Genomic DNA, 19575 nt, shown 5'->3' with positions numbered 1-19575 from the left:
GAAAAAACCTCAGAAATTTAAGATTAACAGAACAGATTAATTACAGACACGCGAAAACACAGAAAATACAGCAGAATGAAGAACTTTGAGCTACGCCTGAGGTACGTCCGTGCAGGGAGTAATGTCAGCGTTGGATTCTGTCGCGGGCAGCGTTGGTGACAGAGCCGCCCGCTGAGACCGACTGTTCCGCGCCTGCGGGGACACCGGGACACGCGGACGCTAAACGTGAGCGTGACTCCTGAGAGCGGCCTCGAGGTGTGGGTTGTGCCTGTCTGCGGGCGTGGAAGTGCTGCCCTGCCCAGAGCCTGCGGGAGGCTTCGGTTTTACGCCAGTGAAGCCCTGGGATACCCAGGCAGCGGCTGGAAAGCCCTCGTGGTGACCTGCCATCTCACCCCGATCAACTGAGAACTGAAAACACGGCAGCAACCACCCCGGAGCTCGGTCGGCGGTGGGTTTTATTTACTGTAGCTGCTGTGGACATTTACTGTGTGGACTGTCTGCGATCTCGTGGTCGAATTTTAAGCTTGTTTTAGTCATTCCTTTAAGAAGATTAAATGCAGTTTAATGCGTTTAGTTATTTATTTCCATACCAGAAGTGATTTCATGGGAAAGTTTACAAATCCTTGTGTACAATTTCCTGAAGCACTTCAGAATCCTGTAGGAAGTGTGCCTCCTTGTCAGAGCTGGCGTTAAGCAGTCATCAAGCCAGATTTTGGCCTATTTCTCAGTGATCAGACGTTTATAATTAATCAAAACTGAAGCAGAGCAAAGGAAGGTGAAGGTGTGAAGGAAGATGGTGAAGGAAGGTGGTGAAGGTGTGAAGGAAGGTGGTGAAGGTGTGAAGGAAGGTGGTGAAGGTGTGAAGGAAGGTGGTGAAGGTGTGAAGGAAGGGCTGAGGCAGTTAAGAACTGTGTGATCTGAACTGCTGCACAGGCATCGCTTCGCCAATCTGTATATAATCAATTACGGATTTTGCGGAATACGCCCTTGGGAGACAAATCAATGGTTTTCTAACGGTCGTCTTGGAAAAAGGTCCACTTGGAAAGAAAGTATCAGCTGTAGTTCCCCCCCCACCCCCGTCAGACAGTTAACCCATCGAGTGGTGAAAGTTCATCGTCCTGTTCCAGATGCGCCGCGCAGGACCGGCTCCAGGAGAGGAGCGAGGGCCCTTCCCCTGCGCGTGCCCGGAACCCGCAGGGACTCGGGTCCAGGCGTCCGCCAGAGCCGCTCCCGGCCGAAGGAGAGCCCCGGCCTCAGCACAGCTCACGCTGCCCCGCAGGAGCCAGGCGCTCCGGCAGCGGCGGCTGCAGCCACCGGCGCGGGGCCTGGACCGAAACCAGGACGAGGGGTGGGCGCGCCGCTGTTGGGGGGCTACTTCCTTTTCCTCTTCTCCATGGCGTTGTAGTGGGGGTTGCAGAGCATGGTGAAAAGGATCAGAAGGGGTATCAGGAGGTACGGCACGTAGACGGACAGGAGGATCAGGCGCTCGCGGTGCGTCCGAGGGCCCACGTGCTCCGACCGTGAGAAGTCGTGGAACAGGATATGCGCCAGGATGGCGAACAGCGTGGTGGCGACGTGGGTGGAGTAGATAATTGCAGGAGTCCTTATCCATTTGCAGCCACCTGTATAGAATAGCCAAAAGGAAACGATATTTGAGTAGTTTGAAACACACGGAATTCAGTGGCTTTTAAATCAACAGAACATGAACCGCTGTCTGACGGGGTGAGCCATCGTGTCAAACGGGGTAGAAAAAACCGTGAGTCCTGGCAGCAGCCCAGGAAAGCGATCCACCCTCATGGAAACATAGAACGATGGTGGGACTGTGAACATTACAAGTAACAAAATGAGTTTGACCCAGAACTTTGCTTTGGAAGTGCCGGATGTCAGAGGTCAGTGCTGGTGACACGCAGATGGCTGCAGCCCACGGGCCTGCAGCCGCTCACGGGTTCGTTTCTGACGGGCCTCGGCCCGTGCTGCTGCCTGGGATGAACTGTGCCACGGGAAGAGCGCAGCACGCCACGCGGCACGTGCCCCTGTAATTGCTTAAGGCTGATCAGCTTCCTCCGCTGCACAAAAGCCACGTGTTAGGCAGCAGCGCCGCGCAGGACGTACCAACGTGTTCCACACCAACCTTTTAAGAAGGCGTAGGCCGCGATGGGGAAGAAGGGCATTTGGAAGAAGGCTTCGCAGTATATGAACGCCTTGAACCACTCGGGGGGCTGGAGCATCATGGGGTCTCTAAAGGTGGCCACGTACCACTGTAACAAGTCTGCCAGCTTAAAGAGAAAGAACGAAACAGCAGATTAATAGACGGGACGTTGGCAGCACCGGGGCAACAGTCGTGGCCTCAGCCGGCGGTCAGGTGAAGGCACCGCCGCGGCGGGAAAATCAAGTGAGCTCACCTTGACATGGGGCTTTGCACGACAACCTGGTTTTAATAGGGACTACGTTTCTGAGGTCTTTAAAATGATGAACCCTTCCCATTAACTCACTGTTAAATCTGCACCACAGGCAGTTCCAGGATCCCTACAGCACTAAGTGCAGCTGCTTTCCAAAGCCTGTTCCCGAACTGTCAGACTTTCCTGCCAGAAAAAAAAACCCAAACCGCAAAAAATCTGCTCCTTGCCCCGAGCAGATCTTATTTTCCCCTTTCTGACCCTCCTGTTGCCAGCTGAGGCGGGCGCAGATACCTGCGGGTGCTCGCTGCCCCTCCCCAGGAGGGTGCCCCAGCCTGGTGTCGCCACCTCGTGCAGCCGGGGAGCGCGTCGCTGGATGACGAGGTTCATGGCCGGCTGCTGCTGCTTGAGCAGCTCCCGGTCGGGGTTTTGGCTGAGCGAGGTGCAGCTCGTTTCCATGACAGAAATGTAAATTCCAGCATGGCTTTAAGTTGGACTTTGAACGGAGAGATATGTATTGGTATTAGCTGGTTAACCATTAATTAAAAATGGTGTCTCTAATGGAGTAATTCTACAGGCAATTCTGATGACAAAAATCAAATTCACTAATTGTTCAGCTCCTATAGGAAGTTATGGCCCATCTCACTCTGATGTCAAGAGCTGAACTGATTATCTTCTGTCCGGCCGTTACCGTGATTTACCTCATTATCTTCATTGTCTTCTGGAATTTTATTCTGACCGAGCAAACCAGAGCTCCCCACTAACACCCCTGGGTGCTACCGGGCCTGCTGCTGCGGCGCTCACGATTCCCTCTGACGTTTCGGCAGAGGTACGGGCATAACCGGGGACCGCGGCGTGACGGGGCAGCGACAGCCACGCCGGGGCCACGTGGAGCGAGCGTGGCACCGCCAGCACGGCCGGGGCGTTCCTGCCAAGGCGGCGGGTTCGCTTCGCTCCCACCGGGGGCCGCGGCCACAGCCCTCGAGGCCCAGGGCAGCACCCGCGCACCCCCGTGACCGAGTTAAACCGCCCCCGTCGGCCCCAGCTGCCACCGACAGCCACGTCTGCTCCCCCTCGCCCGAAACGGGCCGTCGTGCCGGTCGCAAGTCTTGGATTATTTTAAAATAGCGTTTCGCTCGAGGAAATGTACTGCTTTTTTCTCTCCCCGCCCCCCCCCCCCCCCCGCCCTTATGCCTCCGCATACCAGATTTTGCACAAAACACCCCAGGATCCGTTAAATGGCTCCGCCGGAGCTCGCTTCTCTCCAGAACCCCGGCGCGGAGCAAGGCCCCGGCCCCGATCCCGACCCGGCCCCAGCCCCGGCCCCGGCCCCGGCCCCGCGGAGCCCCGGCCCGTCCCCACTCACGCCCTGCGGGTGGAGGCCGGCGGGCAGCAGCGCCTGCAGGTCGATGAGCGCCGTGACGGGGATGTGCGAGAGGAAGTAGAGGGCGAAGAGCCGCTCCCGCCACCGCGGAGCCGCCGCCATCGCCGCAGCCTTCCCGCTCGCCGCGCCGCGCCCCCGGGCCCCGCCCATCCCCAGGCCCCGCCCACCCCCCCACCCCCGCCGGCCCCGCCCCCAGGGCCCCGCCCCATCCCCTCCGCTCGCCGTTCCCGCGTCTTTCCGCGCGTTTCACCCGTTTCTCCCGGTTCCCGGGAGGCGCCGACCACGACCCTCCTCCCGCGCAGCCGCCGCCGCCAGCCCGGGCAGCGCCCGCGGGACAGAGCCGGGGCCGAGCGGCGGCTTTTCCCCCCGGGCCCAGGGGGGAAGCACGGAGACCCCCGGCCCTGCTGCCAGGCGCCAGCCGATGGCGGCCCACGGGGCTTCCAGTCCCGCCGGTTACGGCATCACCAGGCGGTTCGGTGGGTCCGACCCCGTCCCTCATCGAGCGTGGGAGCTGCCAGGGTGCATGCGGGTTACACACCAGTTACTGGCTGGGATTCCAGTTTCCCCCCTTGTCCAACGTCACACACCACTCCAGGGTGACCAGACCTGAGCAGGACTAGAGGGACAGGGAACAGAATTTTCCATCAAGTCATACATGACAGGAGAATTTTTAAAAGGTATAAACACTTCAAGGATCTCACGCTACTCTGCCACCAGAACAAATAAAGGGTAAAAAAGTTGGTAAGAAAAATTCCCACCCAGGAAACAGTAAACGCATCAGTTCAGGCTGGTGAGTGCCGACACGCTCCCCACGGGGCGAACGGCAAAGTCCCAAACAGCCCCTAAGGAATCGGCTGAAGGAGAAAAGCACTTCGTAACTTCCGCACATTAATCGATCCAAATCGGTCAGTGACGTTTCGCCGTACGTCAGGAAATGGGTTTTAGCAACTTACTTTTCTGCGGCTGCTCCGGTTCAGCTCCTTGGCATCACCTTCGAGCCGTCCGCACAAAGAGCCGGGGCCTTCGAGCGGGTGGATGTTCCTTCGACAATTCTGAGTCTGAAGTCGCTCCTTGCACTCACCGCTTCGGTACTCGTCCCCAGGCACGGTTAAGAACAGGAGAAGCAGAAGCTTAAAACTCACGATTACAGCCTGCCCTTCAATTGACATTGAGATCAACAACGCTTAAAAGGGCTTAAAATGCAACGCTGCAACCTGCAAGCCCGATTTTAACCTCACCGGGAAAGAGCAGCTCCCCCAATGACCTCACGTTTAGATCCCTCTAAGCGCATCCACACGCACGTTCACTCTAGAACTGGAGCTGTCGCTGTCAGACAGCCCCTGAGCTCTCGCTCTCATTGGAGCCGATTTAGGTTAAACATGTAAAACGCAGCTGAGGTTACAGAAAACATTACCATAACTGGGTTTTATCTGTATTTGCACCCACCACCTTAGTTACACGTTTGTGCCAATTGCAGTCACTGTTCTGCACGGCGCCTTGCCCGCAGGCGCGTGAAGACGCCCTGAACGGTGAATGTCCAACAGACGTTCATCAACGAAGAGACTGAAACGAGATTAACCCACGGACCCCCAGCAACGGGCTCCTAAGGGCAGAGGGATGCGCAAAGGGGCCTCTGCCAGCGGTGCCGTGACGTGCCCACCCTCAGAGCGAGAAGACCGAACCCGTGAACCGCCTGCCCCTGCCGTGGCCCTACGCCGAAGGGGCAGACGAAGCAAAACTGGTGGCGAGTTGATGGCAACTAGTTAGTTCAGCAGGAGGCAGCCGTGACGCCGTAACGACACCACCATCACCAGGCCGAAAACACGCTGATGTTCAGCTCGTGACGGCACACAAAGAGGCTGGAGAAGAGGCACAGGCACGAGTCACAACAGTGTCTGTTGTGAGCGGCTGATGAGTTTGTCCCTCGTGACGTCCCGAGGCTTGAACTACAGCGGTCAGTTGGCTTGACCCTCCGAAAGGCCGTACCTGTGAAACACGGACATTTTCAGCCGCATTCTGCCACCCCGCTGCTCGTCGGATTCTTGGCACCAGGACTAAAGGAAACAATGAGAGCATCTGTGCTGAAAAAGCAGCATGAACTTTGCAAATTAAGTAAAATCCATCCCTGGCGGGACGTCTTTCAACCTCCCAATACAGCGCAATTGCTTGGTTTGATTTGGTCAGCACGTTTTGCCTTTACCCAGATCTTAACGGGTGAACGAACGGTGTTTCAGAAGTCTCTGTGTGTGTGTGTGTGTGTGTGCATGTGTGTAGAAATCAAAACCATGCCCAACCAAGGAGTCATAAAGTCTTTTTACTCGCATTCTCTCAGGCAGTGCTTAATCCAGATTGCAGCAACTTAGTCTTAAATAAAGGTGGGAGATCAGACAGAAACAAAGATAACGCCGCTTCTTTTTCAAATGTCACATTTAATGTTTTCACCACTGTACTTCAAATCTACATTTTACAAAGTGACCAGCAAGTGTGCCACATTAACTGACCAACCTCTGAGATTTTACCTTTCATACCAGTGTCTTCTCGGGCTCTTTTAATTATTCAAGTGAATCGAAATGCTTCAGCTGGTTTTATTCTCAGGAGCCTCATAAAAAACAAAGATATTGCACCATCTTTGTTCAGTTATTCAATGTTTGTCTCTTTCACAGCAAATAATTACTTCATTGAAGTTAAAACTTCCAAACATAACTTACTAATAGTCTCCAATTTCAGCTCAGATCACTCTTGTTGAAAATACTCTGCTAAATACAGATAACTTACAATAACTTTAACAGTTAATTGTCCATAACAAACACCACGGTTTTTCTCCAGACCAATGCTCAAATTTTAAGACCGCCCTTTAGTATCCTTTGTACAGGTGAAAAACAGTCTTCAATTTTCTAGTCTTGTTTTAAATACAAAAGTTGGAAGGGACATTCAAGTTTCAAGTCTCCACACTGAACTTAAAAAAAAAAAAAAATCATGTGGAGGTAAACAAACCAAGTTGTATACTCCAGGAGGTAGAGGCCTTCAATTTGTGTTCATATATACATATGCACAGAATTCAGTGTTCCAACAGAAAAAGAATTAGCCAAAAAGTAATAAAAGTTATTTACTACTGTGACATTTCAAGACTTCCACAGCTTTGCCTAAAGACACGAACACAATTAACATAATTCCCTATGTGCTTTTTTTTTTATCTTTTCTTTTTTTTTTTTTTTTCTCTCAACTGTCCAGTGCAGGAAAAAGTTCTCACAAAATTTCACAGACCTAAAATGTGCAAGCTAGTTTCTCTCTATACAGCAATGATGTCAGGGATCTCTGAAATTAGCCCATAAATGGAATTATTTACACACATAGAAGATGCATGCTGGGGGGTTTTATGTAAGAAAGAGCAGAAAAACTTCTAATAAAAATAGATTAAATATATATATATATTTATACTGGGTAAGGAAACAGAAGTTTAGTCTCTCCTAGTCACAAACTCATTCTCTCTACTCACAACATCTGATTTGAGAACAGCACACATCACCATCACAGCTCTAGTGAGAAGCTATTTATAGGGTTCGACCATCAGGTGACCTGCCCACGTGCTGTGGTCGCCGCCATCTGACGTGACTTCATGATTGGTCGCAGTCAAGTTTTCTGTATTCCTTAGTTCTAGAAAACCCCAAATCTTCAGGAATGGCTCAATATCAAAATGTATGTCTGTCGTTTTGTACAATCTCACTTCGATAAAAAAAAAAGAAAAAAAAGAAAAAAACCTCCCCAAATTTGGTTCAATTCTGTTTGTTCTGAGCTGAGCCATCACAGCTGCACTAGAATTCATAAAACACGTGCAACTCTGGGTAAAATATTTTCTTCTAAAAGCACAACCACTTTACAAGATTAAAAGTCTAGTACATTTCTAAATATTATTCATATTGTACAAGTAGTGGTTGTTAATTTAAAACTTCATTAGTAAAATTACAGTACAAGCATGATTAACCTCCAGAATTGCAAATCCCAGACTCCAGTGGAAAGCTACATTACATCTTCAGTAGTCCTTTATCTTCCACTTCACTCCCAAACCAGTGGAGATGGCGGCATCTCGGATGGTTGAGCAACCGTGGAACTAGAGCGCAGGCGAGACAGAAAATCAGTGTTCATTTGCAATAGCCAACAGGCAAGAAAGTTACGCTCGACCAGCGAGCGAGCGTTTCAAGGAAAACAAAAAACCCACCAAAACCGAAGCAAAACACCCCAAGACCAACAGTCAGCAACACCGACACCAAACACTTCGCTATGCTTTATCTTCTTGCTCTCTTAACCGCCCTCCATCCATCAGTCATTCCTTTCAAGGTTTTTACAGCGCAATTCTACAATCAAAATTCCATTCGTCAACCTTTCAACTCTAATTTTTAGTCTGACTTCTGTACTGCTACGCAAAAACACTACGCGGAACTCCGGCACATTCTACTTAAATTCTAGAAGAATCCACAAAAACATTTCTAAAACGTAACCCCACAAGGGGTTGCTGCAGAAGTTATCTGTGGGCCCTTCCTACCCTCAGAAACTTAAAACATAAAACATTGTAGATGTGTGAACTCTGTACGACTAATGAATGTGAATTAATATCAGATGTGATTACATACAGTTACCTAATAAAGCTCTTAAAAGCAGCAGACTGAGGGTTGATGCAGAGAGGCACTCTGTTTCCTTTCTGCTGTTCCAGAATGAACTGATGAATTATTTCTGTAGATAGGGGAAAACAAAAAACACCGTCAACACTTCTTGCTTCAGTCGACTGGAGGAAAACAGCTTCCCTTCCCGAAAGGGCACTGTAGTAAGGATGAACGAACTCCGGCTTCCCGCCATCGCCAGAGCTCACAGCACCCAGCCCCACAGGACCCGTGCAGGCACACTGAAGTGTGCGTGAAGTAAAACCCCAATCACCGCTGCAATACTGAGCTGAATGTACCCCGTTCTGGATTACATCCCGGTTTTAGGGCGTAACTTTTTGAAAACCAAAGAATTCTCAACCTGGAGTTGATTCGCAAACACCCAGAACCCCGTTCATCTACTCCTCAGTCCGGCCGGACTCAGGAACTCAGTGACTGCCACCAAGCACAAACCTGCCGCTTGGGAGGATCAAAACAAAACCATGGATTAAACATGGCAACATCACGGTGTATTTTTGTCCCAAATCATGGAATTGTTTGTTAGGAGCTGCTGAGGCAACGCATTTCCTTTCCCTCTACTCCTCTTGAGTTATTCCAGCCGCCACCAACCAGAACCCAAATCCCTGCCACCATCTCCCACTGTGTCGCTCCCACCCGAGGGCTGCTTTCCTGACTGCACCCATTTCACAAGAAGCCAAGTCTGGTTTACGGCTTGTTTCCGTCACGGAATCGGTCGTCACGTCTCCAGTGCCACAAAGCCACCGCTGGCGTCTAGTCACCGGCTGCAGCAGCGGTTTCCTCGCCCGGGCTCCGGGGCCGATGTGCCTCACGCCAGCACGTCACGGCCCGGAGCGCGTCCCCCCCTTCGCTGCCAGAACCACGGTGCGGCACCGGCGGCGGAGCCGAGGGCAGGGCCTGTGCCAGGGCCCCGCCAGGGCCTGCCCGCGTGAGCAGGCTGCCGCGGGCCGGCGGGGACGAGGCGGGAGCCGACTGCGCAGTCGGTTCCCTGGCGGTGCCGACCCTGCCGGCAGGACAGCTGCCAAGGTCACGCCTCGCGCCCCGAAAAGGCGACAACAGTGATGGCCCCTTCCCGCCGGTGCAACCCTTCGGCAAAGGGCGAGCGGCCTGGGGCGCGCCGAGGCTGCTGCGGCCTGGCACCCGCAGGCTGCTGCACGGCAACCAAGGCAGGGGACACTGCGTCAGGTAGAGGCAATCCTCTCTGTTCAGTGACGGGAGATTATCTCCAGTATCTGCTACAGAAAAATGCCTAAAAGAAAAAACCGCCGGGGTTTAGCGTGCGCGTCCGGACACGCTGCCGAAGGACGGAGCGGGAAGATAAATGCGGCTGCAAAGGAAACCGCTACTCACCTTTCACCTGCCGGACAGAACTGAGGTTCTTCTCGAAAGTGTCATCGAATTTGGGATTAGTGATGGGTTCAAAATCACTAGTATAAACTCTTCCAGTAGAAGTGGAAAAACAACATTTACACATACAAGTGTGGTATCGCAACCGCCCTTCATCAAGATATGGGTGAGCTAAGGCATCCTTAGCAGATATTCTTTTGGACTGAAACATTGCATTTAGAGAAAAGAAAATGAGAAACAATCAGTTATTTTAGGGTATTTTCAGAGGTACTGAAACAGCCTAAAGAATACTTACTCACCCATTAACTCTGAACTGTTTCATAAACCCCCAGCCACGCTACAGGATTAGCTCCTGGCAGAGTTTCGGCCCCGCGCAGTGCCACTAGGGGGAAGATTTTACTCACAAACAGGCAGCAGCGCTGTGATGACACTGACCTTTCTGTACCACAGCTAATGACAGAAAATGCTGCTAATACGATTTTTAGAAATAGATTTTTCAACAATTATTTTCTGCAGATAACCTTAAAATCATGACTCCTACACTAATAAAGCAAAATAAGCCCAAAGAATTTAATGTTGGCAAATACAGCATCTGGTAGGTCCACACTCTGCAAAACGTTTTAGCGTGTCCTTAAGCACGTATTTAAAGTAAAACGCAGATTTAAGCGTCACTGATAACAGAGTAACTCCGGATACGGCACCTGGAGTTCTGAGAAATACTTTACACACCAGGCTGCAGAAAACAAGCGGTGAGGGAAGCGCAGGGAAGGAGGTGTCAGAGCAACGGCCGAATTACAAAGTCTACTCCACGTTGCTACAGCTCTTTTTGAGCTTAAGGGTCCAACACCAGCCCGTCAAAAAAGGAGAACAGTCTCCGTTCCTAAAGAACTGCAGACAGAATTTGCTGCTGCTGGTTCAAGGCGGAATGAAATCCGCTGTTACGGGTGCATTAAAAAAGCCAAAACCAACAGAAGAAACGGTGCTCAAAGTTACAGAGCAAAAGCTGGAAGCAAAACCCAAGTGTCCCAATCCCCAGGATGGTTGCAGATGAAATTGAAATCGCCTGTTCTGAAGGACTGCCCTGGTTCCTTAAAAAACCAAACCCACATTTATTTAAATGTGACTTGGGGATAATGGTATTGTCAGTGCTGAGGAGTTCGAAGGGAAAAAGGTTAAGTTTGTTTACGTGGAAGTTACGATTTAACGTTTCTGTGCTTTTGTTCAGTAAAGCAGCCTTCAGGTTTCACAAAACACAATCAAAGGTACTGCCTTTGAACGCTTTATCAGCGACACGCTCGCCCCGTTGCAGTTCGGACAATCTGTCTATTTTTCATTTGAAACGTTAGGGGGGTTCTGTAAGAACGAAATAATTAGGATCATCGATTCAGGTATCAGATTTTCTGGCGACAATTTTGTATAGTAAAGCCCAAGAGATGAAATCCAAAATCCACAGCAGCACATTTTTATTAGAAAAACAGATGCTCAGTGGAAGAAAAGATCCTGTTATGTGACTGTGTGGATGCAGAAGGAATTTTTTGTGCGTTGCAAGACCATGAACACCCACGCGTCTCTAATTAGAACTGCATCAAAGTATCTGATGTTCTGCTACCTACACCTAGCTAGGAAAAGACAGCATGATTCATGAACACCCTCGTCTTTCTCACTCTGTCGTAGCTTTCTTCAAAAGACCACTAGATTTTAAATGCAAAACCCCCATTCCAGGGGGAAATTAATTGACCAATTATAAGATGATAGTTTTAGGTCTTTTACCGACCGAAAAGTACTGAAAAGCAATTTAGAAGAAAATCAGTTCAAGCAGTCCTTTCCTTAAAATAGTCATTTGAGTAGCAGACAACAAGAACTGTTAAAACAAAAAGTATTAGAAATCATTTTAAATCGTACTTACTGGATCAAAGACCAACATTCTGCAAAGGAGATGAACTGCTTCATGTGTAGCTTGACTGGAAAGTGTATATAGGACAGGAAGGGATGGCTGTAGGGGAAACAGGAGAAAGAAAAGTACAGATACTTGTCCTGTCACATCCATCAGCGAGAACACACTGCTACAGCACGCGTTGTTTTATGGTCACCAAGGACAAACTTCTTGTTAAAAAGGACATGCACTACCTAAGGCTTTCCAACCAGACGATAATCACTGTCACAAACTCAGCAATTGCAATGGAGATCTAATTGATTATTTTTTCCCTTAGTTCAGATGCAATCCCTCGACAAACCTGCATTTTAATTATTTATTTTTCCATAACACTTTAAGCTGTAGCTGCTCAGGGGTTTGATTAACCACGTCACTTCCAGCATCCCATTTTTCTGATCTCAGTCACTGCCAAATTACGGATCATTCCGCCTTTCCTTACCCCCGCGATCCACGTCCAACTGACAATGAAAACGACCTTCAGGCACACGGTGGTTTCCATAACCCAGGCAGCTACCGAGGCTTGAGGGTCGGGAGAAGGGGGTTCAGTGACCCCCTGGGCGGAGTGTGCAGCACTCGGGCCGTGAGCTGCACGCCCAGGAGCAGCCGGGACAGGGCGGCAGCCGGCGGCGACGCTCGCGCTGGTCAGCCCCAGCACCACCGGCTCTGCGGACCCCCCGCCTCGGTGCGCTCGCCCTCGCGAGCACGGCAGCCTGCCCCTGCCGAACGCTTCCAGTTCCAGCTGGGACTGGAAAACCCCTGGGGTGCAGACGCCCCAGGAAGGACCGGTTTGGAAGCCCGGGGACACGCAGCCCTTCCCGGGAGCAGGAGCACAGCACCTTCCCCAGAGGCTGGCCCGCCTCCCAGCAGGGCTGCTGCGGGGTCGGGATGCGTCCCCGGCCGGCCAGCGAGCGGGTCACACTTCGGCAAGGTTTTACTCAACATATGAAGTTGCCATTTGATGACTTTTGCCTGCATGTACTCTCCAGCCCGAGAGCTGCCTGACTCTGGAATTAAATGGTAGCCCTTTGGTAGCCAAATGGGAAGACCACCCCCGTCCCCACCGCCCTAACGCGCGGGAAGAGGTACTGCCTGAAGTTGTCCCAAATGAAAAGGATTAACCAACAGTAACGTTAATGTTACATGCCATCCATTTGAAAGCATTAGCTATATCCCAGACGCTTGGGAATGAGCTTCAAAGGTAATTTTTTTTAAAGCCACAACAATGGCAGCTTCCAAAATCAAGTAAAATATTTTCCAGCTTAATTCATGCTACTCCTATTCCTAGTTAGCTTAAAGAATGGCAGCAGAGTGCACTGGAGTTAGTCTTCAAATAAATGAAGTCTTGCAGAGCAAGTGAACAGTTACTCCACCAAAGTGAAGGTGGGGAGGAAAGGAAGGGAAAAAATCCCCAACAACGTAAGATGGGGAAAGGACGTCTCAATTTTCACACTTAGGAGAAAGCAAAACCACAAACCTATTGAAAAAAGGAACCAAAACCCCCAGCCAAATCAAAGAAGAACCCCGCAGATAGTAGGCCAGGCACTGCTGCAGAGAATATTCCTGCTGTGGACTGTGTTACTTCCCGGTCCAACACTCCTAAAATGTCCTTTTTTTTTTTTTTTTTTAAGGAAACAAACCACCGCATACACACGCAGCCCCGCACACACACCTCTGCATTCCTCCCACGCAAACTGGAACAGCATTTACGTTGGCCAGTGACCACAGGTGTTGGGAAGAGCCATTGGGGCAGGATTACACAGAATGCTTCACCCCTGCGTGATTCGTTACTACCGAGGTGGGGGAAGAACGTCCTGGCCGGCTGACAGAGATGGCTGAAACGCTCCGCCGAAACTCCAGCAAATCGATGCAAGCTGGCTAGTGCATTCGCGGGGCAGGGTCCCTGACAAACTCCGCATGGACCCGCGGGGTTTCCTGAACTGCGTGAACTCTGCACAGACTCAACTGGTCTGCAGAGCTAATATTTGGCAGGCAGCTGTTGCTTCTACCCGTTTAGCAAAGCAGATGAGTGCGAGTTATTTAGTTGCTGTCAATTTGTCAGGATATATAAAAATTACACCTCCACAGTGACATCATTCGAAGCTAACCCCGAGGTACCAAACACAGCACTGTGCGCTTCTCGGCCTTAGTTTCCAAGTGCATAGAACCTAAAGCTGTAGGATTTGGTAACTTCGCGCGATCTTTCTAACCAACAAGTACCATCTACACCAAAGAGCACCGTCAGCCAAGCACTGTGACTCAGGAGGTTTCACCTGCATTCTGGGGCAGAAAAACGTGATCACACTCCTTACTGACGGAAGCCGCTGCACCCCCTGCGAACGAAGGATGCGCTTTTTTCCGCTGCTCTCATGCTCCTCATCTGCAGCTCGTCTGCCCTTGCAAGGGCGCCGGTTACATCCAGCTTCGGCGACAGCGTTTTCTGGGCGAACCGCCACCAAGTCCTCAGCGAGAGACCAGCACCAGTCCTGACAGGAGCGCTGGCGAGGGCGGAAGAGATCGGTAAAAGCGGGATTGCTGTAAGATCTGATCAGCGTGGAACCAACGGGCAGGTCGCTCCGCCAGCGAGCTGCCTCGCGCTGGATCTCCCTCTCCCCTAACGGGGATGCCGGAGCACAGCGGGGTGAACTCCAGCACGCCTGCACTGCTCCGAGGGGGTCCGCACACGACTGCCCGCGAAGGCCGAACCGCTCCTTAGGGCACACTCTGAGGGGCGGGGGGAGACGCTCTTCCTAGGGCTGCCGGTTAAGCAACTTCATCAGTTCGCTTACATTTAAAGCAAAATTTTTAAATACGAAACTGCCAAAGAAGTTTACATGGTATGTAAATGTTCATTATGCCAACATGCAGCGGGGTGGTTGTTTTTTAATCAGAAACTTCTTGCATTAATCTATTTTTACGTAAAGCAGCAAAATGCTTTACCCCTTAACTCCCACCATGCTCACCTACATTGATTAAAAATAGCTTGTGTGACAAAGTAATCACCAGTTTCTGACTTGGTTTTCTCTCCCTATTAATCTAATTAAGAAACTGGTAATATTTAGCTATTTATAACCAGCAAAGTCTCCATTTTCAAAGGTGAAAAGCCATGAACTGGCATTCAAACATGAAGTATGCTTGAAGCTGAAAACAGAAACATGAAGGAAATCACCTAGATGCACCGTAACCCCCTATTTCCAAGTTGCAAACGAGCAGCCAGCTCCAGAGACTGCTCAGCTTCTGCGGCACTCCACAAAAATCGAATGTCGTCTTCCTCAACAGACACAGCACTAACTGCTGGGTGTTTATCTCCTACGACTTAGAGGCTACAGGACATCAAATCTCTGTTGGAAGCCTTTGGTACCATCTCACCTCACTCGCTTTTTTGTATTCCCACCATTCAACGGGCCAAGAGACACACAGCTTCAGAGGCTCGTGCAAGAACAGCCTAAGCACCGGGATCAGAGAACCAGGAGACGTTCCTGCACCCATCTCGACTCTTGATAAAACATCCTGGTTTAACCAACCGAACAAGGCTAACAAATGAATTCCAGAGTTCCTGCTGACTGACAAGAGCACAACTACTGCACTTCGGAAATGTCAAGCGATTATCAAATTACCAGAATTTAAAACCAATGTATTCTACAGAGCATCTGGCTGTATTTGTACACTGTTACCTATCTTTATACGTAAATCATAGTGGATGTATTTCTCTCAGCTTCAATCACTCTAAAACTTTTTTTTTTCCCCAAACATCTCAAACCTTGAAAGTGCAGGACTGCACGCTTAAAAGTTACAACTCTTCTAGCACATGATAGCAAAAAAAATAGACTTGATTTGTTTTAAAACTGGTAGAGAAAGTCTTAAGGAAATCCTCCCATTATTAATATTAAAAGAAAAAACCACCTGTCATAAAATGGAATAGAGACAACCTGATGTAGTGAATCGAAAGTGCCAAGGAGGCAGAACTCCCACCTGCTAATAATGCAGCAGAATATATATTCAATGCTCATTTCTATGGTAACTACTATTGTGGTGAGTAGATGTTTGAGAAATTACTTCAACGTGCAGAAAATAAAGATGCAAACTTAACTACTGGAAAGACCTGATGTATTAGCACGTATGGGTTATTAGTTTTGTTAAATTTTACTACCTAACACACAAAAATCACCATACTGGAGGGACATACTGCTGTATTACTGCACTACAGATTCCTGCATAAGCATTTCTTTGTATCTATTAACAGTATGTTTCATTTGTCCTTTTTATTGTCCAGTCAGCACAATGACATCATCCTGCCTTTTCTTCTGTTTTTTTTGTTTTGTTTTGTTTATTTCATTTTGGTTTTGTTTCTTTTTTTTCTTTTTTCTTTAAATTAGCTCTGACTTCAGTGATGTTGAATGTGGTATCTTGGTTTCCAAGACCTTGTCAAGCCTTTCATAACCAGCTCAGGTCCCTGCACAGACGTGCGAGGAGGCCCTTTGGTGACGAGCTGCTGGATGTTCCCTTTACGGATCTGCGTAGTGGGTGATTTCCACTTCCAGCACTCCTGATCCAGTCAGCACAGGAGTCCCTCCAGGGCTTTCCGAACTATTCCGTCAATTTTAATTTATCTGTCTTCCAATATTATCACTTAAATTTAACACCTTCATTCCAAATAGCTACCCAAACACCGCCACTTCAAAAAAGGAGCCTTTCCCTTGTATCGTCAAGTCCAACACCACGTACAAGCCAGAAAGGCACTTTTCTAGCGAAAACCCACCTTGTCTCGACAGTAGTTTGAATAACTGCACCATTAACCCACGCCACTGCAACGCCACAACCGCCTTCGGTCACCTTAACCCGCTTTACAGGCAGAGACAGCTCCGAGATTGAACATCCAAACAAAGCACTTAGGAGCAAACACGCTCTGAGAATTCTATCAAGACGCGAAACACCGGCACGCTGCCGCGGCAGCGTTCTGCACGAAGGAAAGGCCAACTCGGTGGCTCAGCCAAGCGCCCCAACAGGCTAGCGACCCCCAGCCGTACCTGTTTATGAGGACCCCTGAGTATATGTGCCTTGGCGCCTTCACAAGCCGTCCTCATCGCTTCCAGCGACGGTGTTCCCAGCAGGTCTGTGATCAGATCCAACTGCAGGTACAGAACATACACATTTGAGATCTTAGACACACAGAAATACATTTCACTACGTCAGCAGATTCTTCAGCCAACGAAAATTACATTTAAGGCATCAATCAGTTCTAACCCACTATTTTACAGGTATAAATTACAAACACTAACGTAAACATTTAGTAGACAGCAAATGCAAACATTTGTAATTTCACTGAGAAAGCCCTAACAGAAGCTGACTTTCAAGTCCGGGAGCTTTTTTTTGTTTACAGGTTTAGTACAATATTCTGTCGCAATTTAAAAGACCATTTTACACCATTAAGAAAATCGTTAAGTATTGTTCGTGGTGTGTTACCCATTCTAAACCCCAAATATTCTCAATTGAACATCAGCGTTGCATACCAATATACCACACAAAATTACTTCAAAAAACCAGCTCAACTACTACTTACACAAAATATTTTGCCATCAAACAGGAATAGAAAATGGGGAAAAAAACCCCTCTCAGAATCACAGTACAAACATACTATACAAAAAAATCCAACATATGAGAAAAATAAGTTAAAAAAAACCCCCAAATCTGTCCAGTACCAGAGGAAGGAAAAGGCGTGGTGCTGGTTATAAGGAAAACAAAAGCTACCTAAAAAAGAGCAAAGATGATGGTGTGTTTAAAACTGGTCTCAACTTGAAATGAAATGACATTTCATTCACCTTTTTCATTTTGGAAAGCAACCGACAAGCTTTCACCTTCTTTCTACAAAAGTGGGTGCCTATACTCCCTTAGTGGACAAAAACAACAAACAAAACCCCTGTATAAGTCAAGCAAAGTAAATAAGCCGAAATAAGTCTTGTCAGTGGCGAGATCAGCGCCCGGGCTCCGAGCACCGTCCACCCGCGCTAACGAGGCCCCGGGAGCTCTGCTCTGCCAACAGCCCCGTTACCGCCTGTCGGCGGGACCCCCGGGCTGTTCACCGCCACCCACACCGGGTGACTCTTCAGTCGGGGCGTCCTCTCCGTCTCGTCCCTGCTCTCCAGCGGCAGCACTGGGCTGCCCAGAGCCAGCAGGCCCATGCACCGCCCTACCCGGGCACCGGCCACGCGTCCTCCCCCTCGCCTTGGCACCCCGTGCCCAGGGCTAGCCTAGCTTCCGAGCGCAGCGACAGCGAAGCACCTACGTTTGTCAGGAGATGGAAAACTAGACAGGAAAAACATTCCTAAACCTTGAGGTTTTTAGATGTGGAAAAGATAATTGAGAAACTGGCAGATGGAGCTGACATAATAAAAGGCCAATGCATCTATAAAATAGAAAAATATATTCAATTATACCAGAGCACCAGGGACTGTAGACTGCATTAACTGTGTTTTTCAGCCAACTACTCCTGAAGCACTCAGCAATGACACAGTAATACACCGTTATATCTATACATATAGATACGGATGTAGATACCCACACTTTATTCTAATGGTTACAAGAAAAAACACTGAAGACAGTTGTCGTAACAATCTCCTGGAAGTTCACATTTAACATCTCTCAGATACAAATTCTCTTGTCTTAGCCCACACATTTCCAATACATTCGCAGAAGAGTTTTGCTGAGGCCCGATTTCATTTATCCAGATGCACGTCATCAGTCATTAAACATATTTTTCTGAAGTATTACAAAGTACATCTTGACATTTCAGTGTAAAAATAGAGAAAATATTACAAAACATTAATTTGAATTCAGCTGACCTCAGCTGCGTGCATTTCAAGTCTTTCGGGTACACACAACGAATCTACACTATTCCCTTATTCTTTAGGTCAGGAGGAGACTTTCACAGCCAAGGGCTGAGCTGCCGCCGCTGCCTGCACCCCGGTTCGCACCACGCAGGCACGGGGCTCCTTTTAGACAGGGCTGGCGGGGGGACGCCTTTCGCCAGACCCTCTGAAGGTACGTCACCCACCCGCGGGCGCCCAGCGCCCACTCCAGAGCGCACCCCGTCTCCGAGCTGTGGGAAACGGGGGCGTCGGGTCCTCGGCACCAGCTGCCTCGCTCCACAGACCCCTCGCTAACGGCTCGAGTAACTGTGGCGGACGTCAGGAACACCAAAGCGGGACCCGGCGACACGCACACCCCGGCACACCGACGGGGGAAGCCGCGAGCCTCCCCGCTCCGCGTCCGTGCGGCCGGAGGTGTCCCAGGCTGGCAGAAAGCACCTCCTGGCACTGCTACGGCTGACGGGAAGCGGCCACGCGAGGCTGGCAGCACCTGCCCCGTCCTCCTTTCTTCTGACACTCTCGTCCTTCCCAGTGGGTTCTGCTTCAGGCACGTGACTCGTTGTCTTTAAGGGGGATTAAGCAGTAATCAGCGAAATCAGACTGGAGGAGCTGGCTAACGCAGGAAGGTGGCTAACACCCAGCACTCTGTAACCTGCCTTGTACAAGGCGGCGTGTAGGCTTGTCTTGAAAGCAAGCAGAGAAGGCGTCTGCTCCCAGAGAGTCAGAAAGTCAGAGATCACCCTTCCTGCACCACAGATGCACTAAAAGATTAAATTAGATGTAATAAATGTTTCTGGACATACAGCTAAAAATGACTTGTATTTGCACTTTTAAAAATTCATTTTTAAATAAAAATAGAAAGATTGTATCAAACAAAAATGCTAACTATTCTGAATAGTATCAGTAAAAAGAAAAATAGGAGGTGGTAGGAAATACTACATTTGAAAGTGTTTCTGATCTGGTATAGATTATCTCATTT

The 19575-nt window shown here is 49.4% G+C and overlaps 2 protein-coding genes across 3 annotated transcripts in view; both read right to left on the bottom strand.

Moving 5' to 3' along the window:
- Nucleotides 1–1361: 1361 nt before the first annotated feature.
- Nucleotides 1362–3882, bottom strand: TMEM97 (transmembrane protein 97). Its single transcript, XM_086475349.1, has 3 exons — nt 3763–3882; nt 2132–2276; nt 1362–1622 (listed from the first exon to the last, which is right to left on the bottom strand). Exons 1-3 carry the CDS (start codon nt 3880–3882, stop codon nt 1372–1374), a joined length of 516 nt encoding a protein of 171 aa, XP_086331475.1. The 3' UTR covers nt 1362–1371.
- Nucleotides 3883–6189: 2307 nt separating this feature from the next.
- Nucleotides 6190–19575, bottom strand: part of NLK (nemo like kinase) — a 64290-nt gene continuing 50904 nt past the window's right edge. The window contains exons 7-11 of one of the 2 annotated variants that reach the window (XM_086475079.1): nt 16758–16859; nt 11707–11793; nt 9804–10002; nt 8415–8508; nt 6190–7888 (exon numbers count right to left, since the gene is read on the bottom strand). In XM_086475079.1, the coding sequence (XP_086331205.1) occupies nt 7834–7888; nt 8415–8508; nt 9804–10002; nt 11707–11793; nt 16758–16859 (537 nt within the window). In that variant the 3' untranslated portion in view covers nt 6190–7833. Of the gene's footprint in view, nt 7889–8408; nt 8509–9803; nt 10003–11706; nt 11794–16757; nt 16860–19575 lie in introns of both variants that reach the window. The other variant, XM_086475080.1, reaches the window with a different exon arrangement.

The sequence above is a fragment of the Leptosomus discolor genome, chromosome 18 (genome assembly GCF_034619465.1).
Source record: "Leptosomus discolor isolate bLepDis1 chromosome 18, bLepDis1.hap2, whole genome shotgun sequence".
Classification (NCBI taxonomy): domain Eukaryota; kingdom Metazoa; phylum Chordata; class Aves; order Leptosomiformes; family Leptosomidae; genus Leptosomus; species Leptosomus discolor.
This window is presented reverse-complemented; position numbering and strand designations above follow the sequence as displayed.

Excerpts from the sequence above, each read along its gene's own strand:
- TMEM97 (XM_086475349.1), bottom strand. The coding sequence starts at position 3,882 with ATGGCGGCGGCTCCGCGGTGGCGGGAGCGGCTCTTCGCCCTCTACTTC. Across the intron at positions 2,277-3,762 it reads CCGGCCTCCACCCGCAGGGC|CTGGCAGACTTGTTACAGTG; the intron begins GTGAGTGGGGAC and ends TTTCTCTTTAAG. Across the intron at positions 1,623-2,131 it reads GGCCTACGCCTTCTTAAAAG|GTGGCTGCAAATGGATAAGG; the intron begins GTTGGTGTGGAA and ends TATTCTATACAG.